This window comes from Coregonus clupeaformis, chromosome 29 (genome assembly GCF_020615455.1).
Source record: "Coregonus clupeaformis isolate EN_2021a chromosome 29, ASM2061545v1, whole genome shotgun sequence".
Lineage (NCBI taxonomy): Eukaryota > Metazoa > Chordata > Actinopteri > Salmoniformes > Salmonidae > Coregonus > Coregonus clupeaformis.
Window position 1 is genome coordinate 54,640,799 of NC_059220.1, and position 27,760 is coordinate 54,668,558.

Genomic DNA, 27,760 nt, shown 5'->3' on the forward strand with positions numbered 1-27,760 from the left:
GGAAACCTGGCACCATCCCTACGGTGAAGCATGGTGTTGGCAGCATCATGCTGTGGGGATGCTTTTCAGCGGCAGGGACTGGGAGACTAGTCAAGATCGAGGGAAAGATGAACGGAGCAAAGTACAGAGAGATCCTTGATGAAAACCTGCTCCAGAATGCTCAGGACCTCAGACTGGGGTGAAGGTTCAGCTTCCAACAGGACAATGACCCTAAGCACACAGCCAAGACAATGCAGGAGTGGCTTCAGGACAAGTCTCTGAATGTTCTTGAGTGGCCCAGTCAGAGCCCGCACTTGAACACGATAGAATATCTCTGGAGAGACCTGAAAATAGCTGTGCAGTGCCACTCCCCATCCAGCCTGACAGAGCTTGAGAGGCTCTGCAGAGAAGAATGGGAGAAACTCCCCAAATACAAGTGTGCCAAGCTTGTAGCGTCATACTCAAGGCTGTAATTGCTGCCAAAGGTGTTTCAACAAAGTACTGAGTAAAGGGTCTGAATACTTATGTAAATGTAATATTTCAGTTTTTTATATTTAATACATTTGCAAACATTTCTAAAAACCTGTTTTTGCTTTGTCATTATGGGGTATTGTGTGTAGATTGCCGAGGGGGAAAATTTTTTTTAATCAATTTTAGAATAAGGCTGTAATGTAACAAAATGTGGAACAAGTCAAGGGGTCTGAATACTTTCTGAATGCACTGTACACATACACAATCATGTATGTTTTGGAGGGAGATCTTGAGAGCTTGAATTAACGTAATTTGGGATTTTCTGGTACAGTGTTTTTGTGTGCGTCTGTCAGAGACACTTCAGTGAGCTCTCAAAATGAGAGAGAGAAAGAAAGAGAGAGAGAGAATTTAGTATCAGCTATTATGTTGTTTATTTAGGAGCCTGTAGGGCTCCCTCACATTACATTTCAGTGAGCTCTCAAAATGGCAGGGAGGGAGGGAGAGAGAGAGAGAAACCACCACCAGGTGTGGCCATCGTCTCATCCACCCGTTCCCCATCCCAACTAACCCAATATGAATATGAATCATCAATGAATGTTGCATTAATTAAGGCAAAACATCAGACATTCAGAGGCAGCTGTCTTCATGAGTGTGGTGGTTCAGTAAGTCATCATGAGGACTAGTATGGAGAGCACCAGCGTGTAGAGCAGCAGTGATGTAATTTACAAAATAGCCTCCAACACTCTACTCAGCAAATTGGATGTAGTCTATCACAGTGCCATCCGTTTTGTCTCCAAAGCCCCATACACTACCCACCACTGTGACCTGTACGCTCTAGTTGGCTGGTCCTCACTACATGTTCGTCGTCAAACCCACTGGCTCCAGGCCATCTATAAATCACTGCTAGGCAAATCCCCGCCTTATCTTAGCTCATTGGTCACCATAGCAGCACCCACCCGTAGTCTGCGCTCCAGCAGGTATATCTCACTGGTCATCCCCAAAGCCAACACCTCCTTTGGCCACCATTCCTTCCAGTTCTCTGCTGCCAATGACTGGAACGAATTGCAAAAATCTCTGAAGCTGGAGACTCTTATCTCCCTCACTAACTTTAAGCATCAGTTGTCAGAGCACCTTACCGATCACTGCACCTGTACACAGCCCATCTGAAATTAGCCCACCCAACTACCTCATCCCTATATTGTTATTTATTTTTGCTCTTTTGCACCCCAGTATCTCTATTTGCACATCATCTCTTGCACATCTAGCATTCCAGTGTTAATACTAATTGTAATTATTTTGCACTATAGCCTATTTATTGCCTTACCTCCATAACTTGCTACATTTGCACACACTGTATATAGATTTTCTGTTGTATTTTTTGACTTTATGTTTGTTTACCCCATATATAACTCTGTCTTGTTGTTTTTATCGCACTGCTTTGCTTTATCTTGGCCAGGTCACAGTTGTAAATGAGAACTTGTTCTCAACTGGCTTACCTGGTTAAATAAAGGTGAAATAAATAAAATAAAATAAAAGTGATACACTGTGACACTGTAGACTGGAGCAGGAGAGAGAGGATGATTAAAGGACATAGCCAGTGGCAAGTGGCTCAGCTTCTCAAAGGAGGTGGGGGCTTTAAGCCTATATTATTGCATTTCATTTTCTTTCAATCGACAATATGTTACAAAACACATTTATTTCACATTTACATGGAACTCAAGACACACCATGCAGACCTTGATATGCCAATGTCTGGCATGATTATAACTAATTGAGGTGATATGAAATGAAGATGTATTTCGATGTATTGAAAAAAAAAAAAAAAGACATGTATGAAAGCAGCCCACATGACATGTAAAGTTAAGATTCACTGGTGCCAAGAGCAGTCTTCCTCTCTCTCTCTCTCTCTCTCTCTCTCTCTATCTCTCTCTCTCTCTCTCTCAATGGCCCTGGATATGTCCTCAGTGATATACTATCAGTATGTGGATGCCCTTCATTTGTGACCCATTTATTCACAATGTGCATATTCATTACACTGCTATTTACATGGTAGTGTGTGTCTTCTCAGACGGTGCCCCTGTGCGGAGCCCCGAGGGACCAAAATAACCAATTTTAAGATTCCCTCTCAAAAATACACCGTGTTCATTTTATCAACTAAAACAATCAGCTGATACTGAAAGAATACCCATGAACAAGCATATCATAGTTCCCAACTAAATCATGCATGGCAGCCATTTAGTGCTACAGTGCTCACTACCCATCAGCTTCACTGAAGCAGTGCTGTGTTTTACCACATCACCTTTACCAGAGGCCCTTCAGATAACCATGTGTGGCTTAACCCACCACCCTGGCTGTGCTTGGGCCCCAGCCCTACCATGCCGCACTGAACTGTGGTGTACCACAGGACACTTAGTTCTCTACTTTCTGATCTTCCTCTTTTCTACCCTCTGTCTTTGAGTCACATGTCAAATTGATGTCAAAAGTTGACCTTTTGGCATTTTAGCTAACCCTAACCCTTTTCCTAACCTTAACCTAATTATCCTAACCGGCAACGTTAATTATCCTAACCTGCTGCGTAAGGGAAGCAGCTGACAGCAGGCTTGGGGCTGAGAGGTGTTGCCAGGCAGAGCACTCAAGCTGGATTATGAAGGGGGTGAGGGAGGAGGAGAGGAGGGAGGGAAGAGGGGAGATGGTGTGGGTGTGGGAGGGGGAGGATGTTACTGGCAGGGAGCCATAGTAGTGAGGGACAGATATGAGTCCCCCATACCAAAGAGAGAGCCCCCTCCCCTATGCACTCCACTTCTACACCACTTGAACAGACCCCAGATGACCCAGCCTAATCCTAACAGCATAGAACCTCATTTCTATAGAGCACCACTGGGTTGCAGAGCCACAGAGCTACTACATTTTCGTGACATACTACATAAGATACCAGACCTCAAATCCCCAAGACTTCCCTTGGGATTTTATTCATCATATTAGTCACTGGTGGAAAATATGGATGTTGGTTTCATGAACTCCAGTAGATATTTCAAGGGAGGTTTGGCTGGAAGATAAGGGAGAGATGTTATTTCATTGAAGAGCACACTGATATCCAGTTGGATAGAAAGAGGAGGAAACACACTTTCTGCTGCTTACTCTTCATTGGACTGTGCTCTTTCTGTTCCAAAGTAAACAGAGATGCACACTTAATTTCATAAAGCGCTTGCTGTAGCTGGTACTGAGACTATGACACTGTATGAGACTAGACTGTGCAACAGACCACTCACAGTCCTTTATGGAAATCCCCCTCTAATAGCCGGCTGAAATTTGCATTGGCAGCTCCTATTTGATGTTAAACAATATATCACAATGGGGGAGAAAGGCAAGGCAAACACAGATAAGAGGAATGGTCAACAGGGAGAGAAAAACAGAAAAGGATAGAACATATCAGTGATGGACAGAAAGGAGAGCGTTGGAGAGGAGAGTGTGCTACCTTAGAATATTGAAACAGTAAATTCAAGGAGGCGCTGGAAGCTGTAACCTATATTCTCATCATAATGTTTATGATATTTTAGGTTACAAGTTGAACTTCCAGAGGGGAAATTAGCTTTTTGTTTGGGCTGGTTCATATATTGTGTAAGTAATATTGCTGTGTGAATATGATGTGGATGTAGGGCTGGGCGGTATACCATATTTTACGATATACCGGTATTGACGCACGGACCGGTTTGGGTTTACCTTCTATAACAGTATCTGAATGTTTGGTTTGTTAAATGTGATACGGCGTATGTAACATCCATTTTTATAGTTTACTTCACTACTTGAGTCATCTCTCTCCGCTCCCTCTCTCCATGCCGCTTTCCACACAGACCTAGCCACACCCCTTGTCACTCAAGGAGCATATTTGTTGTTCCTGGACCACAAGACACTTGAGTTCAGTCTGCATGGTCAATGCAGCACATGCAACAATGTTGATGACAAGGATGCTGTTTTCACTTTGCTTCTTAATATAAATCCACTAGCGTTCTATAATTACACTATTTGTTTGTGTTTCTTAGCAACATCTGCAGACAGCTAGTTTGAATTTTCTTAGCAAGTTGGACCTAAATCCTGTTAGCTGCTAATTGTTAGCCTCTAATGCTAATGCTATTCGCTAGCTAGCTAATAAATGCACTGAGTCAGAGCAAACGTAATTACCTATACAGCCTGATAATACCAGTGATGGTGTAGACCTAAATCAGCATGTTGTTTGTGCAACAGTATCTTCTAAATCAAAGAGGAATGCACAAAGCATGAATATGTTAGCTACATTAAGTAGCTAAGAGTAAACAGTCAACGTAGCCAAAGATTATAGGGTCCCCTAGCAAACACTTATCAACACTTTGGTTCCTACCCTGTCACAATAACTCCTCCCTGGCATTTTCATTCGTTGTCATGTCAAACAACACTGTATTCAAAGTGCTCACTATTATATTCTGACTATAGAATTTGAATAATCATTATATTTCCATGATTCCAACAGTTCACCCAAGTGTTTTGCTCTAAATCACAAGTCAAATCGCAATTGCAACATTTGGTTAAAAATAAGTTTAGCCTAGTTTGCCGATATTGTGCAGCCCTACGTGGCAGAGTGGAAATGATCTCAAATGAGTGCAGGAAATGCAGAAATTGAAAATGCTTACATTTTTGGGGGGTTGAATTGAACAGTATATAACAATCCGAATGGACAAAGACCCATTGAAATCACTTAGAATGTATGTGTTGCCGCCCTAGGGTCACGCGGTAGTCATAAAGCAAATGTAGAACTTTTATTATTAAAAAACATAAAATACCATCAAATACCATCATACCGTCCAATTTGTTAAAATTACCGTGATATTATATTTTGGCCATATCGCCCAGCCCTATGTGGATGATGTGGCCAGAATCAAACATTCATAGACAGTAATGACTGTAACCCCAGTTGTCTTATTGTCGCCCCCTGGAGACAGTGAGGTTTACTACATCTCTCTGAGCAGATGGGCTGGCCTGTAATGGCAGGGCAGGTTGAATCCACTCTCTGGAGTGGTTTCATCTGGGTTCAAATGGCCATGTCAGTGTGAGTTATGGACACACTTTGTACAGATGTCACATCTCATTCTAGTTCCAGCAGTTACATCACAGGTCTCCCCACTGCTCTTCCTCTATCTCCCTGACCTGGGCCTCTTCCTATTTTTCTCTCACTGCATCATTATCTCTGCCCCCCTCCCTATATCATGAACAGACAGGCAGGCAGTGTGGACACAGCCCAGGTCTTTAGGCACTACTGTTAATGAGCTGCGTTAGTGCTGGGTACTCTGCCACCCAAACTGAGAGCTCGGCAATTGATGCAGCACATTTACCGCTGGACATCGGCTTGTTAATCATTGATCACTAATTTAATGTGTACATACATTCAAAAGCATTCAGCAACATACTGTACTGCGGTTCCATGCAGTGTATGGTTGCGTTATGCAGTGTAAATGCCCCCCTCAGTGGGTTGTGTCAGCAGGCTGTGGCCAGGTTGGAATGTTCACACACTGCTGCTGAATACTGCAGCTGCCGAGCAAAGCCCCATGGCTCTCAACTGGATGCAGATCAGTGAATGACACCATTAAACATAAACACAGATGGCGGGAGAGAAAATGTTTCTATTTGATTATGTGTATCCCTCTGTGTTTTGTGTGTGAGAGAGAGAGAGAGAGAAACAGTGTGAGGCACTCTGTGAATTATGTTTTGTTAGTAGCCCTATGTGATTAGTAAATGAAAATAGAATATGTTTGTATGTGTCTCTGTGTGTGTGCGTGTGTTTGTGTGAAAAACAGCATGAGGCACTCACTGTGATGTTTTGTTGACCCCTAGCAAGATTGATGTCATCATTGTCTATTTTCCCCCTCTTGATTGTCACCTTTCCTGCGTGTGGAGCAGTAGGTTTGCAGCCAGTCCTAAGCAATCCCAGCTGCTCTAGCTGATGTGGGCCCATAGCTCAAATGTAGCATAGTCTTCGACATTTCCTGTCCAAAATGCCCATGATGGCCCTCGTAACTGGAGTGCACTGCTCCAGCCCTTCAGATTCCAATGCCAGGTTGTCATTAGGCTATAAGCTTTTTGTCAGTCCCTCTTCCAGGCTCAGGGGAGCAGGCCAGACTACTCCATCTCCAATCAATGATTGAAGTCAATTAATTAAGTTCTGTGGTGCAATGAAAACCAGAGTGCACTCACAGCCCCAGAAGAACAGAGTTCAGACCCCCTGTCTCAGTCCACAGATCTTAGGGTTCAAAACAGAGTCCAATGCATTGATCCTAACTGGCCTTTCTGTCTCTCTCCCCAGCTACCTAGACAGTTTAGACCGGATTGGTGCTCCTGACTACCAGCCCACAGAGCAGGACATCCTCAGAACCCGAGTCAAAACCACTGGCATCGTAGAAACTCACTTCGTCTTCAAGAACCTGCACTTCAGGTAAAACACTAGCTCAGTGCTCCTCTTCCTCCTCAAATATCCTTCTACTGCAGGGTTCCCCAACTGGCGGGTGGTTTTATTTGGCACCCCAAGTTTTCTTAGCAAAAATAAACACTACCGTTCAAAAGTTTGGGGTCACTTAGAAATGTCCTTGTTTTCTAAAGAAAATATTTGTTTTTGTCTATTGAAATGACATCAAATTGATCAGAAATACAGTGTAGACATTGTTCATGTTGTAAATGACTTTTGTAGCTGGAAACGGCAGATTTTTAATTGAATATCTACATAGGCGTACAGAGGCCCATTATCAGCAACCATCAGTCCTGTGTTCCAATTGCACGTTGTGTTTGCTAATCCAAGTTTATCATTTTAAAAGGCTAATTGATCATTAGAAAACCCTTTTTCAATTATGTTGGCACAGCTGAAAACTGTTGTGCTGATTAAAGAAGCAATAAAACTGGCCTTCTTGAGACTAGTTGAGTATCTGGAGCATCAGCAGTTGTGGGTTCGATTACAGAATCAACATGGCCAGAAACAAGTAACTTTATTCTGAAACTCATCAGTCTATTCTTGTTCTGAGAAATGAAGGCTATTCCATGCGAGAAATTGCCAAGAAACTGAAGATCTCGTACAACGCTGTGTACTACTCCCTTCAAAGAACAGCGCAAACTGGCTCTAACCAGAATAGAAAGAGGAGTGGGAGGCCCCAGTGCCTGAGCAAGTTGACAAATAAGCCATATCTCAGACTGCCAATCTTAATATTTTCTTTTCATTGGCCAGTCTGAGATATGGTTTTTCTTTGCAACTCTGCCTAGAAGGTCAGCATCCCGGAGTCGCCTCTTCACTGTTGACGTTGAGACTGGTGTTTTGCGGGTACTATTTAATGAAGCTGACAGTTGAGGACCTGTGAGCCGTCTGTTTCTCAAAATAGACACTCTAATGTATTTGTCCTCTTGCTCAGTTGTGCACCGGGGCCTCCCACTCCTCTTTCTATTCTGGTTAGAGCCAGTTTGCGCTGTTCTGTGAAGGGAGTAGTACACAGCGTTGTATGAGATCGTCAGTTTCTTGGCAATTTCTCGCATGGAATAGCCTTAAAGTCATTAAATTACGAGCCTAGTTGGTTAAGACAGAAAAAGACAGCAACCTTCCCACAAGCCATGATTGGATGAGATAATGAGTGGGCTGGACATGCCATGAGAGGATTTCGTATTGGTCTGCCATATAGAAGGCTTCTGTCTATTTCAGCTGGTCAGTATGTGTAGGTAATCCTGTGTAACGCAGCTTTTTTTTTTTATGTGTAGTGGAGCTGCATAAGTGTTGCTCTCCACTTTCTGATTTTTTTAAATCAGTGGAATTAGAGAATGATAGCTAAAGAGATGGAGGAAACGACTGTCTCCGTATTACATCTTCAAACTAAGGGCAACCATGGCATCCGTGACAGGGAGATGCGTCCATCATGCATGATGTATACGGGTAAGATAGTCTAGCTAGCTACATTTTCAGATATTACACGTTTCTAAGTTGGACAATAAGTGGTTTCATTTCAAGTTAAAGTGTACTGTTAGCTAGCTAGCTAACGTTAGCTGGCTGGCTCGCTAGCTAACGTTACGTGTATGATGTTATTATTCATATCTCAGAGCCTTTTGCTTGGCTAGTTAGAGCCTAATGTTAGCTAGCTAACATTGAACCTGGTTGGTTAGCTACCAGCAGATTCATGCAGGGTAGTAACGACATGAGTTGGCACTCTGGTTAATTGTTTAACTAGCTAACGTTAGCTGGCTGGCTCGCTAGCTAACGTTACGTGTATGATGTCATTATTCGTATCTCAGTATCTACAGTAGTAGTAGGAGACCTTTACAGCCTTCTGTTGCTGCAAACCCTTTGAAACCCCAAGTTTCTTCAGATGTAGGGAGGGGTTCAAAATCTGTGCTTGCGCCTAACCTCTGGTATTGTTACAGTAGCTATGATACTCAGAAACTGTTATTGGGAGCAATTTCTAAATCAATAGAGCTATGCCGTACCAATGTGTTTCTGCTATGTTAGACAGACTATTATGAAGTAGATATTGTACTGACAAAGTATACTATATACTTCACTATGTGATCCTCTGAGGGGTTGTGAGAGGCTTTGGATGCTTTTTGTTTTTCTGTGCGTGTGTAACGGATGGTGTGTGTTCCGTAGGCTGTTTGATGTGGGAGGACAGAGGTCGGAGAGGAAGAAATGGATCCACTGCTTTGAGGACGTGACAGCTATTATCTTCTGTGTGGCACTGAGTGGGTACGACCAGGTGCTGCATGAAGACGAGACCACGGTAAGTCACACACACACACACACACAGACAAACACATCATTAATTAATTGTGACCATATCTCCATACAGCACTCTACAATGCAGCACATTAAATTCCATTTAATATGAGTCATATATGTTTCCTTCGTTGAAGACATCAACATAATGAACAGCAGGGGCTTTGTACTGTACACATCCCTGGTTTCCTCCTCATGTTGAGGTCAGGGTTCACAATTAGCATTACCATGCCCTTTATCCATGGATCCTCCTTCCTGTACTGTAAACAGGTTTAGCTAGCTCTGCTATGAAACGCATTGCAAATGTACAGTAGCTTATAATAATATAACCATTTACATGTAAGTGTAGATTCATTTTGGATTTGAATCAAAATAAAGTGCCTTCGGAAAGTATTCAGACCCCTTGACTTTTTCCACATTTTGTTACGTTACAGCCTTATTCTAAAATTGATTAAATAACATTTTAAAAATCAGTAATCTACACACAATACCCCATAATGACAAAGTGAAAACAGGTTTTTAGAAATGTTTGCCAATTTATAAAAAACAGAAATACCTTATTTACCTAAGTATTCAGACCCTTTGCGATGACTCGAAATTGAGCTCAGGTGCATCCTGTTTCCAGGGGCGGCAGGTAGCTTAGTGGTTAAGAGCGTTGTGCCAGTAACCGAAAGGTCGCTGGTTCTAATCCCAGAGCCGACTAGGTGTTGAGCAAGGCACTTAACCCTAATTGCTCCTGTAAGTCGCTCTGGATAAGAGCGTCTGCTAAATGACTAAAATGTAAAATGTAAAATCATCCTTGATGTTTCTACAACTTGATTGGAGTCCACCTGTGGTAAATTAAATTGATTGGACATGATTTGGAAAGGCACACACCTGTTTATATAAGGTCCCACAGTTGGCAGTGCATGTCAGAGCAAAAACCAAGCCGTGAGGTCGAATCAAGTGTCCGTAGAGCTCAAAGACAGGATTGTGTCGAGGCACAGATCTGCAGCATTGAAAGTCCCCAACAACACAGTGGCCTCCATCATTCTTAATTGGAAGAAGTTTGGAACCACCAAGACTCTTCCTAGAGCAATCGGGGCAGAAGGGCCTTGGTCAGGGAGGTGACCAAGAACCCGATGGTCACTCTGACAAAGCTCTAGAGTTCCTCTTTGGAGATGGGGGAACCTTCCAGAAGGACAACTATCTCTGCAGCACTCCACCAATCAGGCCTTTATGTTAGAGTGGCCAGACGGAAGCCACTCCTCAGCAAAAGGCACATGACAGCCCGCTTGGAGTTTGCCAAAAGGCACCTAAAGACTCTCAGACCATGAGAAACAAGATTCTCTGGTCTGATGAAACCAAGATTGAACTCTTTGGCCTGAATGCCAAGCGTCACGTCTGGAGGAAACCTGGCACCATCCCTACGGTGAAGAATGGTGGTGGCAGCATCATGCTTTCAGTGGCAGGGACTGGGAGACTAGTCAGGATCGAGGCAAAGATGAACGGAGCAAAATACAGAGAGATCCTTGATGAAAACCTGCTCCAGAGCGCTCAGGACCTCAGACTGGGGCGAAGGTTCACCTTCCAACAGGACAACGACCCTATGCACACAGCCAAGACAACGCAGGAATGGCTTTTGGACAAGTCTCTGAATGTCCTTGAGTGGCCCAGCCAGAGCCCGGACTTGAACCCGATCGAACATCTCTGGAGAGACCTGAAAATAGCTGTGTAGCAACGCCGGGCATTCGTGCGGTTAAGTCAGTTTCTGCCGTAACATGGACTCTTATCAACATGACGAAACTTTGTTGCTCCTCGCTGAAACAAGCAAATTAGTCTTGGGTTGCCTAGGCAACACCCCCCACAATGCAGCAGCAGTAGCACACATAGAAATAGAATGAATAGAACGTGCTTGGAACTTCTAAGCCTGGCAATTTGACTGAGTAGGGTCTATGTGCAGTTGCACTGCAGTTACTACATGCCACACCCACTACGTGACCACTGCCATAACAGAACTGCGGAAAGAAGTGCTCGGCAAGCGGGGGCGAAGGACACTGTGTACCGGTGTCCTAGTTAGCTAGCAAGCTACTTCCCTCGCCGTAACGTTAGCAGAACTGCAGAAAGCAGTGCTTGGCAGGCGGGGGCAAAGGACACTGTGTGCCCGTGTCCCCTAGCTAGCTAGCAACCGCCTTCTTCAGTGGGGTTTTTCGACGGTTGGTGCATTACCGCCACCTACTGTGCTGGAGTGTGGGCCAGAGACAGCGCTAGCAGTGGGCGTGGCATGTAGTGACATGTAGTGGGCGCAGCATGTAGTAACCACTGTCTGCAGATAGACATTATTGATTTGACAGGTAAACTCATGGGTACACTCGCAATGGCTGCCTGGTATTACGATGCAATAATGGTCATATAGAATGTTCATTCAAATGTTAACTGATGTGGCTCATGCAATTGAATGTATTTTTTAATGTCAGTTGAGTCGAATCAAGAAATCGCAGCACATATTTCAGCTCATATTTTACTTCCTGCTTTTCTCCTATCGGTGCACTGGCAATGGCCGCCAGTCCACCCATTATGCCATGATTGACTTGAATGGGGATGCCGGTTCTATTCATCCTATTTTTATGGCAGCACATGCAGTCAGGAGCGGAGGAAAGGAGAAAATGTGCGTTTATGGGTTTATTTTTGAAAAATTTATATAGCGAGGTCAGGATAATCCTATTTGAAAACACAACTAAATGTATCAGAGTAGATTTACAGACATGATAAACCGAAAAAGGAAGGCTCTACTGGCTCTGTTGAAATATGAACTATGCCTCTGACAGGTTGACTGACTCCTAAATCAAAGTCATATTTGTTTACTCCTGGACTCATATGCACATGCCCGCACACACATCCACACACACACACACACATACACTACTTCAACAAACAAAAATGTGCATTTATCTCTCGCTTTCTCGCCATCTGTTTTTCCTCTTCATGCAAGTACTGGCACACCCTCAAAGATGTGCACAGCAGTGCAGATTTTCTACAGCAATTCTGTTCAATAATTTGACTGCGAGGTTTGGTTTGGGTCCTTCCTGCCTGCTCTACAGTTTTTTCCTTTCACCGTTGGGGGGAGTGTGTGTGTGTCTCTATGTATGTGTGTGTGGTGTGTGTGGGAGCGCGCGTGTGCATGCATACATGCATGCGTGCGTGGACACGACTGTGCGTGCGTTTTTGCTTGTGCGTGCATGCGTATGTGTTTGAGAGGGGGGAGATGAGTTGAGTTGAGTTGTGCTCTCGTGCATGTCCTTCTCTGCTCCACTGAGCCTCCCCAACCCCCCAGCAGCTCTCGTCTCTCCTTCAACGTCTTCTCGTCTCAGCTCCTCTCCTGTCATCTCTCGCCATCGGCTGTCCTCTCTAACCAATCGGCAAACGCTAAAAACCCACCTGGTTCCACAGAGGGCCCTCCCACCAAACATATGCACAGGTATGAAATCTTTCACAAGGACAAAGAATCCAAAATCATCTGGAAAGAGTTGAAAGCAGCACACCTTTTGGTTGTGATGTGATTATGTGTGTGTGTTTAGCATGTCTGTGAGTTTACCCGGGATTTTCACTGTGAGGATATGACTGTATGTATATGGGCGGCAGGCAGCCTGGCGGTTAAGAGCGTTGGGCCAATAACGGAAAGGTAGCTCGTTAGAATTCCTGAGCTGACTAGGTGACACATCTGTCGATGTGCCCTTGAGCAAGGCACTTAACCCTAATTGCTCCTGTAGGTTGCTCTGGATAAGAGTGTCTGCAAAAATGTATGTGATATGACACTGTTTTATGTATGTGTTGCCTTGTTCTCAAAGTCTTACTCATCAGATGCTGATTCACCTAATGAGATGCATGTTTCATTATGTTATTAGTTTTCTTATCTCTTCTCTTTCTTTCTCTTACATTTTCTGAGATGTACTAACACTACAAGAACACCAGTCTCTGTGACTCATCTTATGTACTCTTTTGGATTGTTCTGTAATTGGCTCTTTCAGGGCCTCTGCTCTATTTAATCTGTCTCTCTCAGGGCTTTCCTCTATTTGATCTGATTGGCTGTGCGAGCCCTCTCTGCTGCTCTAAGTGGATTGTGATTGGCTGTGAAGGAGCTGTCATGACTGTGCTCTGTCTTTTCCACTGTGATTGAGAACAAGGCAACAATTCACTCACATCAGAGAGTGTCTGCTTTCAACTCTGAGTTAACATTTAAACAGGCAAACACCATGGTGAAATAACTTAAAATACCTATAAATGTATTTGCATGCCCTCCCATCTCTGTTCTAGAGAGAAGCATACAGGGTTTGTCCTAGACTTAGGCTACCTGGGTCGTTCCACCAATTCGGTACCTTTTTGAGAAGTGTAACTTGGTCAAAACAATCTTTTGATTTCACCTAATTTACAGTAAATATTTTGTCATAAAGAACACAAGCTTGAATGCAAGCTTCACAAAAAAATTAATAATTGTAAAAAAATTCCTGTCTATCTATGGGTAACAGGGTTGACGTGTTATGCTTGACCCGCACAGTTTTCCACCACAAAACACCAGTAAATGTCCAAAAAGAGTAGAACCAGCTCACCTGCTTTTACTCTATGATTTTACTATTAGATGTTCAATGTTTCTTTAAAATAATATATTTAAAAAGGAATAGTTTCACCATATTAAAACGAGAGTTCAGTTCACGTAACAGGGTTGGCCTTAAAATGAGGGACAGACGTAAAATAATCACTAATCACATTAAATAAATAATGATCTTTAGAAATGACTTTGTCAAAGCAACAAAATAAATTGGGCTTTACAATGATGGTGAAACTTATTTTAGGATTAAGTGGGTTAACATCTTAGAAGTGACACAGGGTTGACGGAGGGACATGTCAAAATGTTGAATTTTGGCACTTTAGCAAGCATTTATTCATAAAAAAAAGATGTATTGAATTCCCCATGTGGTCTATATTAAAGGGCACTTAATTTAATATAATAGGCTTTTAAAATTCAATATTGGTGCACAATTTCTACTTAAAATATCAAAGGAATGCAAAAGGCACTATATTCTTGGAACGACCTACCTAATAACATTATGCATGAACTTGGCTAACCTCCCAGGATGCTGCGTACTTGTCATACTTAACATATTACCATGACACTGTGGCAAACAGGATATTGATAATGAAATAGTGTAGACACTGCATTTTAGAATGTTCTGGGCTCTTAGGGGAAGTGGCTCACAGACAGTTAACACAAGAACTCCTGGAAAGGGCATCTACAGTTTAGTTTCTGTTCTGCTTTTTAGTTTCCTTTCTTCACTTGTTTCTTCTCTTATTTTATCGTGTGTGTGTGTGTGTGTGTGTGTGTGTGTGTGTGTGTGTGTGTGTGTGTGTGTGTGTGTGTGTGTGTGTGTGTGACATAGTTCGAAATAGAGCCACACAGCAGACTGACTGACATGTTGTTTTCTCTACCCACAGAACCGCATGCATGAGTCTATGAAGCTGTTCGACAGCATCTGTAACAACAAATGGTTCACAGACACCTCCATCATTCTATTTCTCAACAAGAAGGACATATTCGAGCAGAAAATTAAGAAATCTCCCCTTAGTATCTGCTTCCCAGAGTACACAGGTAATTGATGAAGAGTGGAGGCTGCTGAGCTAGGAGAAAAGAAAGGGATGGAGTAGCAGCAGGAGGGACAAATAGAAGAAGGGATAGTGTGGGAGGGAGGGATAATGTGTAGAAAGGCTTGAAGAGAGATGACTAGCATTTGGAATCAGAACAGTTACTCATCCCTTACCTGGCATGACTCCATGTTATCATCTTAGGGCTTATAGAGCAGAGCAGCCAAGGAGTCTGGGTAGCCTGCTGTACACTCTGTGTAAACCAAGGCCTCCCTCCGCAGTTACAGGATAATCCAGCCGCTTAGAAAGACATCAGGTTTTACATTAGGTGTAAAATATTTGAAAAAACGATATATATTTTTGATCCATTCTTCGGTTTTTCTTGTCCTCATATCCTTCTTTTGTTTTGTCTGCTTTTCTTCCACTTGTATTTTCCTCTTTCTATTTATCCTTTCTTTTATTCACCCCACTTTCTTTCCACATCCTGCCTCTCTCTGGTCTTATAAATATATTTTCTCAATTTCCTCTTTCTCCTGCTCTTTCAAACCTTTTTGCAGGCGTTGACACCTTCATGGAAGCAGTGGCCCACATCCAGTCTCAGTACGAGAGCAAGAACAAGTCCCTCCACAAAGAAGTGTATGCCCACGTCACCTGTGCCACCGACACCAACAACATCCAGTTTGTGTTTGATGCTGTCACCGACGTCATCATCGCCAACAACCTGCGTGGTTGTGGCCTGTATTAACCCAAAGGATAGACCCAGTGTGTCCCTGGATTGACCCTTCTCCTGCACTTTTCCCTCACCCACATATCAACTTAATTCACCTTTTAGATTTGTTAAATAATAAGACATTTTAATTTAGTTGTATAAAGAGAGCCAGCTGTATTTTATGCCTCAGGCATTGAACATCATAAGTAGAAGTGAATACAGGAAAGGGAGATGACCCTTGACTGGAACAATTAGTTTAGTGTGATAAAGAATATACATTTTGACAATCACTCACCTGCAAAACTATTCAATACAATCTAGACATCCATGGTGAATCACATTTCCGAAGCAAGATGCATTTGATACATTTGTAGCAAAGTCATGTTAGTGGTAGGTTATTTAGGAAAATATGCTGTTTTACTAAAACACTAAGGCAGTTATTACTTTTGTGTAACTGGCATTGGGTCACCACCAGAGATAAACAATCATCTACAGTTTACAAGGAAAACTGCTCATCTTTACCAACAAAGTATCTATTGTAATTTGTCATTTTGCTTATTGAGTAGTATCATCTGATATGAAAGGAATTTGTGCCTGGATGGTTTTGTGAAACACTTTGAAGTTGGAATTGGAGTTAATTTGTTTGCGGCTAGTGGAAGATGGTACTGTATAAATAATGTGAATTTGTGGATTTCTTGGGTTGAAAAATGATTTGCTGTTCTGCTTATATGTCATGTAGGTTCTGAGATATTAGTCTTGGAAGGCTTTTTTTTGTTGTCGCTACAAGTTTTGTGAGATTCAATGGTTGGGTTTGAAATGTGTAAGATTTGAAAGTACAGCCAAAGATGTCATGTACACTGCAGTGGCCTTACTGAAGGTAACATTTTTACTAAACAGTGTATTTGGGTAAGAAACTGAGCCCATTTATTATGCAAATTGGTAGGAGTGACAATCAACATAGTCACTGCCTGGAGTTGAGTTAGAGCTGATAGTTAGAGATGTAGAAATATTCAACTGTCATATTTAGTCCAGAATTTCCTGTTGCAGTTTAGGTGCCTCAGCAGTCTCAACCAAGCACTTGGAGTTATTTACCGTATATTGATGGTGATTGGCCTGGCCAAGTCAGTAACTATTTTATCTTACTGGTGCCAATGCTATATTCTTAATGGGAGAGTCAATAGGCTAAGGAGCAGGTAGTTTATAATGTGTGTGTTAGAGCAGATAAGGTAGTATCTGTTTGTGGTATACTGTAAGAGAGAGTGTGTGTAAGATTAGGTATCTGTGGATTAATAATCCAGGAAACAGCTGTTCCATCCCTCATTACACAGACCCTCAGGGAGGACACCAAATGTCACAACACCCTCCCTGTTCTTCTGCCAAATAATGCCAAACCACTCTAAGAAGGGTCAAAACCTCTTGGTTTCTTGCCAAATAATATGCCGCTCCTGAATCTGGGGGTGGACTGATACTGCCTTCCTCGTTTAGCTGTACAAAAACCTGTACTCTTTTCTTGTCATGGCTGTAGGAAGCTCCATCTCTTAGAAAGCACTAATTTGTCTGCCTCACACACCCATGTAGGTGCCGGGTGAGTGGGGGTAGGGCAGATGTTACCATGATGATCGTTCTCAGCACCACGCCTGCCTTCGCTAGTAGGTACAGCCTCGTGTGTCAGGTGACTCTGATAGCCCAAGTCACTGCAGTGATTCTAGGGGCTCTGTAAAAGATTTGTTGACTACACTAAAACGTCATTGCAGTAAGATACTGTGTGTTGCTTCGGTAGGTGCACAGGACTCAGGAGGCAAAGGCTGTGTCAGCCCTCAGGCCAGTTAGTTCTCCACAACAGGACATGAACTCTTAAGTTCTCATGAGCAGACAAGTTTTCATTCTGTGCCAAATCTGTTGAGATAGTGTTCATGTGCTACATTTTACATTTTATGAACAATAAGAGGCAGGGGAGAATGACTGCACCCTCTCATTGAAGCCACAGAAGTTCAAGGCCGACCATGGTAGTTCAAGTATTGTTAGCAGAAAACAGGATCCCCCATTATAGTGAATGGAAAAATTGCAATCTTCGTGGTGAATCTTCGTGTAAAGAAACATCTATTTTTTAAGACAATCATGGTACCAATAATTGCTTCTAATACACCAGATGTATGTCCTTGAACCGATTATTTTAAAATCGCACACACAAGAAGTTATAAGTATAATTTAGTTGCTAATGGCAGCCTGCAGTACCCCGGTCAACCTTCAACTTGAGTTACTCAATGAGAGGGGGCAGCACTGAGCTAGCCTGCAACGTCACTTCCTGGAGTAGCTCAAACTGCGCATGTTTTGTCTCCATGAGACGCCATCTTAATTAATGGTGTCACATGATCGATGGCTTTGTCCATTCATATATACAGTCATTGAGTATGTTTACATGCAGAGTAATAATTTGATATTAAACTGATTATGGCAGTAGACAGATTATGCAATAGTCATGTAAACACCTTACTCTGCTTATCTTAATCGGCGTCAGGTCAAAATCAAAGTAAACATACGCCGATTAAAACACCTGGTTTTCTGAGCAATCGCTCAAATGATTAGGACATGTAAACACCTTAATCAGCGTTCCAGCTGTGTATTTGATCTGTGCATGTTCTAGCACCAACCGAGCGAGCCTCCCTCTTTAGCGCGAGTGAAGTGAGTTCGGAACAACTGAATGTATGCGTCTTAGAAGTGGTTTTCATATACAAACTTTTTATGCCTGAAATCGGAATCAAATATGCTTCCCAAAAATTACATGGTCGCTGTGGTAGAACGTTTATTTTGATTGCCGATTTTCTGCATTAATCAGAGTGCCATCAGGTATCCATGTAAACAGGATTATTAGGGAAATCGTTCTTCTTGCAAAGCATGTAAACGTTATAATCAAACTATTATATTAATCTGACTATCCACAATAATCGTATTATTGTGTGCATGTAACAGTACTCATTGACAAGAAGCATGTTCGTGCTGCGGTATCAGCAAGCTCTCAGATTCACAGCTGGAGTTATAATATCTTCTTTACCAGAGGGTAAACTAAGACAGAAGCCATCAGACGTCTAGGAGGGCATGTGTAAGTCCCAGATCACCCGCCCAGACAGTCTGTCTCTGCTCATCTTATAGCCTTGCCTTAAACCTGACTGATGACAAATAAAGCCTATGTCCACGGCAGTGAGACTGATGGATAATGGAGTCTTAGGGCCAAGGTAAAGAGAAAGATTGGTAATTGTGTCTGTCTGCTGGAGAGAAACAGATAGGAGGTACAATATGTGGCCCTGAGTAAACTGGATCTCAAGTCTAGTTGGTACCAAGATATATAGAGAGAAACAGCAGTGAATATCATGTACAGTAGTGGGGTCCCCTGATGTAATAGAGATTAGCCTTGATGAAGGCTGAGATGGTTCATGTACCGTAGCTGTAGTACGGTTGATTGGGTGTCAGCCTCTCCCAGTCCCAAGTTTGTGAGTCCCAGTCCTCCCACACACACACACACACACACACACACACACACACACACACAGGAGCTCCCTATCACAGCAGGCAAAACATACCAGTATTTAGACTGCAGCATAAATAATTAAACAGTCGGCACAATATAACTTTGAAAAGCAGAATTCTTAAATCCTCCTTCGACTTTCCCTGACTGCATTTCACCTTGTGTTACACAAATACTGCCTCTGCATCAGCATGGGAGGAATACATTGGATACTATTCTCTGGAGCTTACCACAACCCCCATGAAGAAATTCAATTTACACCACCCACAAGCAGCACTAGGATGCTGACAGTACAGTACATCATGGTATGATTGAAGTACCTGTTTTCTAGTAGGTGTTGTTTGTGTCACTGCTGTAATTATTGTTTGCTCATTCGCCTCTTTCGTTGTTGTGATTATTTATTGAAGGGTGTGTTTATATGAAGGAAATAAAAAATCTCCACATGAAACTATGAGTCTGACCCTCCCTCTCGCTCTCTCTCTCTCTGATCAAGTTTGTGTATGTACTGTGCAGTGAGTGTTTTGCTCTTCCTGTTTTTCTCTGTCTCGCTCTCTCTCTCTCGCTCTCTCTCAATTAAATTAAATTCAAAGGGCATTATTGGCATGGGAAACATATGTTTACATTGCCAAAGCAAGTGAAATAGATAATAAACAAAAGTGAAATAAACTAAAAACTAATTTAAAAAACTATATTTCGCTCTCTCTCTCGCTCTCTGTTTTCTCTTGTCCAATGGGAATGCTACTGAACTACTTATGAGTGTGTCACTACCTGCAGTACAGAGCACAGGGGACTATTAGAAACAAACCACTGCCCTTTGCACAGCACACTCACGCAGTAACACATACTTTACACTAACACACAATGCCTCACTCAGTACCACGCCATGCACTCTTACAGACACAAAATATTGAACTATTTCTCTCCATCCTCTTTCTCTATCTCTCTATGAATCTTGATGAGAACATCAGTGAATGGAGAAGTCGTCTGGTCTCTCTCTCTCCCCTGCCCCCTGTCTGTTAGCAGGGTCATTGTCAGACACACATCCACTGACCAAAGCAGCAGCTGCCAGCTGCCTCTCATTATGCCTCAATCTGATTCTAACTATTCCATGTTCTTTATCGCAGAGCTCAATTATTCTGATTGGTTAAACTCAGTCACATGATAGACCATTTATTCTCTTACTTAGCAGTCTCTGTCCTGTCCGGGTGCTTTGGGATGCTCACTCTTTCTACTGTCAACATACTGTCCTCAAGTCATGAAGCTTGGTTCAATTATTCCTGCTTGGTTTTTATTGCTCTGAGGCTAACCTTTCCACATTCTCTGTTTCTCTCCCTCCTTCCCTCCCTCTCTTCCTCATCCTCGCTGTCTCTTCCTCCTCCCTCTGCTTCTGTCCTCCTTTCTCTCCACTGCAGAATCGCATGCACGAGTCTCTTATGCTGTTCGATTCCATCTGTAACAACAAATTCTTCATTGACACTTCCATCATTCTCTTCCTCAACAAGAAAGATCTGTTTGCCGAAAAGATCAAGAAATCTGCCTTGAGTATCTGTTTCCCTGAGTATACAGGTAAGATGTACCTTTGTAAATGTCAGAATTGGCCAAAACATATTTGCTAGCTGAAAGCCTGCTCTTTAGTCTGCAAAATCCACTTAGGTATTGACCATGTGATGTTGAAGTGAGTTGACATTGTGGTACATACAATTGAGGGGAATACAAATACTGTATTTAGTATCTCTCCACCCTCCCCTCTCTGACAAGGTGAGATGGACACGCATAGCCTGAGAGAGAATAAAATCACAGCCATGCTTGAGCAGTCATGGTGAAGGGATGGCCAGTGAGAGCTGTCTCCATCTCTGTATGCTTAGGCACATACAGACAGACAGACACCATACCATTTCCTTTCCCTGCTTTAGAGAGCTGCCCACAGGGACACATTGCAGTGAACATTATTTTGCCTTCCACATCTGACACACACAGCCAAGCCATTGTGACTGTATCCTCATGTTAACTGAAGTCACATGGGTTACCACACCAGAATGTGATTGTAATAGAGCGAATAATTGATGTAGGAGAATATAAAAGGTATTCAATGGAATGAATTCAAGCCCTAAAAGCTCTCTTCAGCTCTTTTAGTTTTTACTCTTTCCCTGTCACCTTTCTCTCCATCCTGTCTTTCCTCCTCCCTCTGTTTTTCCTCGTTCACGTTCTGCATTGCCTCCCTGTACAGGTCCTAACACCTATGATGATGCAGCTGCCTACATCCAAGCACAATTTGAGAGCAAGAACCGCTCGCCCAATAAGGAGATCTACTGTCACCTGACGTGTGCCACAGATACAGGGAACATCCAGGTGGTGTTTGACGCCGTCACTGACATCATCATCGCCAACAACCTGCGAGGCTGTGGCTTGTATTGAGCCCTGACCGCCCCCTTGCCTCTCCTCTGGAAATGATTCTAATTGAAAATGCAACTTGGTAAATAATAATAATGATTGTTTTAAAATAGGCATACGTATATATCAATATATATATCAATATATATATATATATATATATATATATATATAATATATATATATATATATATATATATATATATATATGTTTTTAGTTTGACTTCAAAGAGCTGCCAACAGAACTGATTTCTTATAGAAACCCAGCCTTTAAAGTTTTAGAACAAAGTTGAGAACTTGTTTAATGTTTGTTTCCTCCCCTTCCTGACTGTCTTTTTGTTTTTAACAAAACAACCCTCACTTGTTTTACATAATGTCTTTCTTTTTGTAATTTTTTAAATGTTTTTGTTTATCATATGTATATTTATTACATGAATATCAGTCCATTTGCTGACCTGTACACGTTTGCCTAAGTATGTTACTGTAGTAATTATGTAATTACGCAAAAAAACGATTCTAGCTCTAACAATGGCTTTGACAGGTATGATAGTCATGAGTACCACAGTCAAGATCAGTTGAAACAAGCTGATGTGTTAGTGTGTCCCGGTCCTCTTTCCTTTATTTTGTACCAGACTGGGTTTTCATGGTATCATAGAAGTTCTGTTCAGCTATTTGATCGTTGAGATAAACAGAAACACCCAGGATTGATGCCCTATGAGCTTGTTCTTTTTTTTATCCAATCCCTTCCTGTCACTCCGGTGGGCCATTGCCTTTGGCTGTGTGGATTTTGGAGCAGTGAGTCACAGCACGTGACCCCAAGCCTCTAAACCAATCAGATATCTGAAAGCTGACAACCCCCTGAAAATGACAGGTTTGGAGATGGTCCAAGGAACACTTTGTTACTGTAATGAATATCTATTAACATTATCATGTAAGGAACTTCTACTTTTTTATTATCATTGATTCATGTATTTATTTATCGTGTGTCCCACACTCACCACACACCTTGTACTCACCACACACCTTGTACTCGCCACACACCTTGTACTCGCCACACACCTTGTACTCGCCACACACCTTGTACTTTATTTCTCCACTTTATCATCCTTCTTATTTTCCTAGCGCCCACCTGGTTTTCTTGTTTTGGGTTGTCCACAGGCTTGGTGGTGGTGTCCCCCATCACTCCTCCTGACACAGATCGCATGACCCATCCTTCAGCCTTTGTATAAAGAGACCGTTAAATGCTTCACATAGAAAAAAAGGATGATTATGACAATAAAAACAATGATGAAATGACGATGATAATAATTACAATATCAATGATGATGATGATTCTATATTATTATTAAAGTACATTTTTTGTGCTTTGTAGCTACAGAACATTTCTTTCTCTCTCCCCCTTTAAAAAAAAAAAAACGTTTTGCAAGGGTTCCCGTGATCCATTCTTGAGCCGTTCTTACTGACTAACCCATGTTGATGTTTATGCACTGTACTGATTATTTTTGCCTGTTCTCCATGCATTACAGTGTCTTTACTTAGCCTGACTATTTTGGAAGAACCACTTTGGAGCACGTCCCGCACCGTTGCTAGTAAGGGAGGGGTGTCCACACGGCTGTACAGATTCAAGCGTTTTCTTTTAGTTTTGGGGAATTGTACTCAAACACTTTCCAGGTCTTCATAGAAAAGCACAGCTCTCACTTCACACAAAGATTTGGAAAGATCTCTCCTACCTATCTGCCTTTTTTAAAGAATACTGTGTATTATTACACATATCAGTTTGGCATTCTTTTTTCCTTGATCCCCTCCTTTTTTATTATCCATTCTTTTTATCCCAGTGAATTCTTTTCTGTGCTGCTTTTTTCTCCCTCTTTAGTGAATGGTTGTTCTTTCATGTGGGATGTTCGTGCTGGAATACCAATCGAATGTAGTGTTTACATTAAAACCCACAGTTTTCATGACTACAACTTGGGGCATTCTGATTCTTATTGTTACTCATAAGTACCACCTTTTCTTCACAGACCTGATACCTTCTTGCTACTGACAAACTGCTAATAAGATATACAAAACCTTGTCAAACTAAACAAGGGAGGAAAGTAGGAATGTAGGTAACTAACTACCAATCAGTCCACAGTATTAAACTAGGTTGGATCTGAATTTTGGGTTGTGACTCCTACGTTAGAATGAGTGTGTGATGGCGGCCCATGTTCAGTGCAGTATATTTGTAGGCTGAGGGTGAGAGGGGATGAAATGATAACCGTCAGTTCCACTGCTTCCTGCCACCTGCAGGGAGGATGTCCTGCTGCTAGCTGACGTCTCTGCTGGGCTGGGGAGTAGAGGGAGCAAGCTCAGCCTAGGGGGGCAGAAACGCCTCACACATAGGCTACACACACCATGCATGATGCTGACGCCCTCACACACACACACACACACCATCCATGAAACTAAAACACATAGAGACTATCCATGAGCCCAGAGATCCCTGGTCATACATGGTAACCTAAAGCACATCAACGTTCTAGTATCAATTCTGGAATGGCAAAAGAACAAACAGCGCGGCAATTCTGAGAAATTAAGTATTTAGTGGAATAAGCCAGAGAGACATGCCAGAAATGGGGCTCAGCTTCTGATTGGGCAGACTGCTGAGGCTGCAAGTTCAGTAGGTTCAGCCATGGCACAGAGAGAGAGATGGAGAGAGAGTAAATGATGGTGAAGGCTGAGAAGAGGGAGATGGTAGATAGGAAGTGAGCGGGGATGGAGATTGACAGGGGGTGATTGATTGAGTGATAGATTAAATAGAGGGGTGTGTTGAGTTGCAGTTGAGTGTCTTAAACTGTTGATTAGAGACTTGAGCTTAGACAGTGCAGAGTTAAAGATCATTAATAGTTTTACCAGAAGGCCATTCATTTTAAATGCTTGACTTCACAAAAATCATCCTGGAACAGTAGATTAGTGATCTCAGGACCAGCGATCTCAGGCTCCTATATTTAGTTAGATGATGGTTTGATGATGGTGATACCAGATAAAGGTGATGCAGTTGATGCCAGATGATAGCCTGTGAACCCAGGTGATGGGGTTGGTTTGCTGGCCCTGATGTCGTCTCAGCTCAGTCTCTCTGTGGCCTGGACTTCATACTCCTCCACAACTAACGTGTAGCACCCACTTGGGTGATGCCTCTGCTGCTGCTACAGCGCAAAAAAGCCCACCACACATCAGTCCAGAGCAGTAGTCATCCTCACTACGAGCTCTCTGCCATTTTCATAATGCAGTCAGGTCTCATTGATCAAGAAGAGAGATGTATCTTTTAAATGCAAACTTTAGCTAGCTAGCTAGCCAAACCAGACAAGTCAACCTGCCATCAGTCCTGCAACTCGGTGGGTAAAAACAACCAGATATATCCAATCAACAAGTTACATAATAAGTTGCATGGACTCACTCTGTGTGCAATAATAGAGGTTTTCCAATGCCTCGCAAAGAAGGGCACCTATTGGTTCCAAATAAAAAAAGCAGACCCCTTTGAGCATGGTGAAGTTATGAATTACACTTTGGTTGGTGTGTAAATACACCCAGTCACTACAAAGATACAGGCGTCCTTCCTAACTCAGTTGCCGGAGAGGTAGGAAACTGCTCAGAGATTTCACCATGAGGCCAATGGTGACTTTAAAACAGTTACAGAGTTGAATGGCTGTGAAAGGAGAAAACTGAGGATGGATCAACAACATTGTAGTTGTTCCACAATACTAACCTAAATGACAGCGTGACAAAATGGAAGCCTGTACAAAATACAAATATTCCAAAACAGGCACCCTGTTTGTAATAAGGCACTAAAGTAAAACTGCAAAAAATGTAGCAAATCACTGAGTAACACTCTTCATATTTTCAAGTATGGTGGTGGCTGCATCATGTTATGGGTATGCTTGTCATCGGAAAGGACTAAGGAGTATTTTAGGATAAAAACAAACGGAATAGAGCTAAGCACAGGGAAAATCCTGGAGGAAAACCTGGTTCAGTCTGCTTTCCAACAGACACTGGGATACAAATTCACCTTTCAGCAGGACAATAACCTAAAACACAAGGCCAAATATACATTGGAGTTGCTTCCCAAGACTACATTGTATGTTCCTGAGTGGCCTAGTTAAAGTTTTGACTTATATCGGCTTGAAAATCTAAGGCAAGACTTGAAAATGGCTGTCTAGCAATGATCAACAAAACACGACCCTGCCAAGCCGCACTGCTTCTTGACACACTGCTCGCTTAACCCGGAAGCCAGCCGCACCAATGTGTCGGAGGAAACACTGTACAACTGCCGACACGAGTCAGCGTGCATGCGCCCGGCCCACCACAAGGAGCCGCTAGAGCGCGATGGGACAAGGACATCCCGGCCGGCCAAACCCTGCCCTAACCCGGACGACGCTGGGCTAATTTTGCGCCGCCTCATGGGTCTCCCGGTTATGGCCGGCTGCGACACAGCCTGGGATCGAACCCGGGTCTGTAGTGATGCCTCTAGCACTGCGATGCAGTGCCATAGCCTGCTGCGCAACTCGGGAGGCAAAAGGCGATTCTAATATGTATTGACTCAGGGGTGTGAATACTTACGTAAATTATATATTTCTGCATTTCATTTTCAATACATTTGCAAACATTTCTAAAAAAATACATGTTTTCTCTGTCATTATGGGGTATTATAAACTGGGTGGTTTGAGCCCTGAATGCTGATTGGCTGACAGCCGTGGTATATCAGACCATATACCACGGGTATGACAAAACATTTATTTTTACTGCCCTAATTAAGTTGGTAACCAGTTTGTAAGAGCAATAAGGCACCTGGGGGGTTTGTGGTATTGTGCTATATGGCCAATAGGTCCCTATCCTCAAAAGAAACACATTTGCCTCGTGACCAACAAGTACCGCCATTAAAGATTTCCCACCATTTTGAATTTTGTGAAAGACACTTAAAATACTACTCCTCTGGCACCGAATGACCGATCTGCATGAAACTTGATTTGTGGCATCTATGGACAAAGGTCTCTCAAGTAAATACTTTCCAGACTAGTACCTAAAACAACATGGCTGCTATTGATCAATAAACATTTCCGTGGGTGTGGTCTGGCACATAAATGTATATAAATCAGTCAAGGATATTTGTATTGTAACAAAATGTGGTACACATGTTGCAAACACTGTCAAGACTCAACATGTGCAGGAACATTCATATTGACTACACGGTGACGCTATAACGGCACATGTTTATATCTATTGATCTGTTTGACTCAGAGTGATGACATTTGGCACACATGCTCAGAGAAATGAGTCTAGCTAACCCACACGATATATCAGACACCACTGGCCCGATTTTGACAAAACTTGGGTGAATGATGTGTCTTGCCACAGAGATCTGCCATTTACAAAATTACACTGATTACCCAAGAGGAGCGCTATAGTAATCAACTGTACGTACATTAGTCACACACGATATCTCAGACACCACTGACCCGATTTTTTATTAAACTTGGGTGAATGATGCATCTTGCCATATAGATCTGTCATTTACAAAATTACACTGATTGGCCCAAGGGGGGCGCTGCCTAATTTGTGGAGGACAACATGTTTACTATTGCCTTGTTTCAAAGATGGCACTAGCAAAGGGGTGGGTAGCGTACTGTATATGGGTGCCAAGGTCTGAGCTCTGTGTAATGGATCAACTGCACCACCTTCTGGTCAAAAAGGTAGCCAATGTTGGTTTGTGGCCTTTCCAATTTCGACTTAGGAATTTACGCCTTTCCTGTGCACGCCTTCCCTACACACTTCTCAGTATTTGGTATTCAGACTTACCTTATTCAGTTGCGAAACGTACTCTACAGGTGTAGCTACCTTGTGTGCTCTGAATACATTTCATTCAACCACTGAAAACCCTCTGAATTGCTGACCAACAGAGAGAACGGGTTCAGAATATAAGGGATCAATTAAAGAAAGCCATCTAAATATATGCATATTTGTTTCAGCACCAATTGGTAGATTTAAAAATAATTTGATCTTGTAGATTGTTTACTGTAGGTTTAGGAACGTTTTTTATGGATAATAAAAAACAGCTTTGGAGAGCCTTTAAGAAGGAAAGAAAGAAAACAATGGTTTGATTGATTCTGAAAATTGCCACATTCTGTTCTTCAACCCATGGTAATGTTGGAAGATTAGTGTTTACATTGAATTATAATAGGGAGAATAGTGTACAATAGTAGGCTATACCCTCGTCTATTGCCTGCATTAACTATGGAACTGTGTGATGACACGGCCAAGTATTGTGCCATGC

The 27,760-nt window shown here is 42.4% G+C and overlaps 1 protein-coding gene across 3 annotated transcripts in view; it reads left to right on the forward strand.

Annotated features, from left to right (window-relative positions):
• The window catches only part of LOC121576655 (guanine nucleotide-binding protein G(o) subunit alpha), a 117,950-nt gene extending 94,530 nt beyond the window's left edge, over positions 1-23,420 (forward strand). The window contains exons 5-8 of one of the 3 annotated variants that reach the window (XM_041889977.2): positions 6,782-6,910; positions 9,092-9,221; positions 14,687-14,840; positions 15,391-17,821. In XM_041889977.2, coding sequence (XP_041745911.1) covers positions 6,782-6,910; positions 9,092-9,221; positions 14,687-14,840; positions 15,391-15,578 — 601 coding nt within the window. In that variant the 3' untranslated portion in view covers positions 15,579-17,821. Of the gene's footprint in view, positions 1-6,781; positions 6,911-9,091; positions 9,222-14,686; positions 14,841-15,390; positions 17,822-20,477; positions 20,632-21,292 lie in introns of those variants that run through there. The other 2 variants (XM_041889978.2, XM_041889976.2) reach the window with 2 other exon arrangements.
• The last annotated feature ends 4,340 nt before the right edge of the window (positions 23,421-27,760 follow it).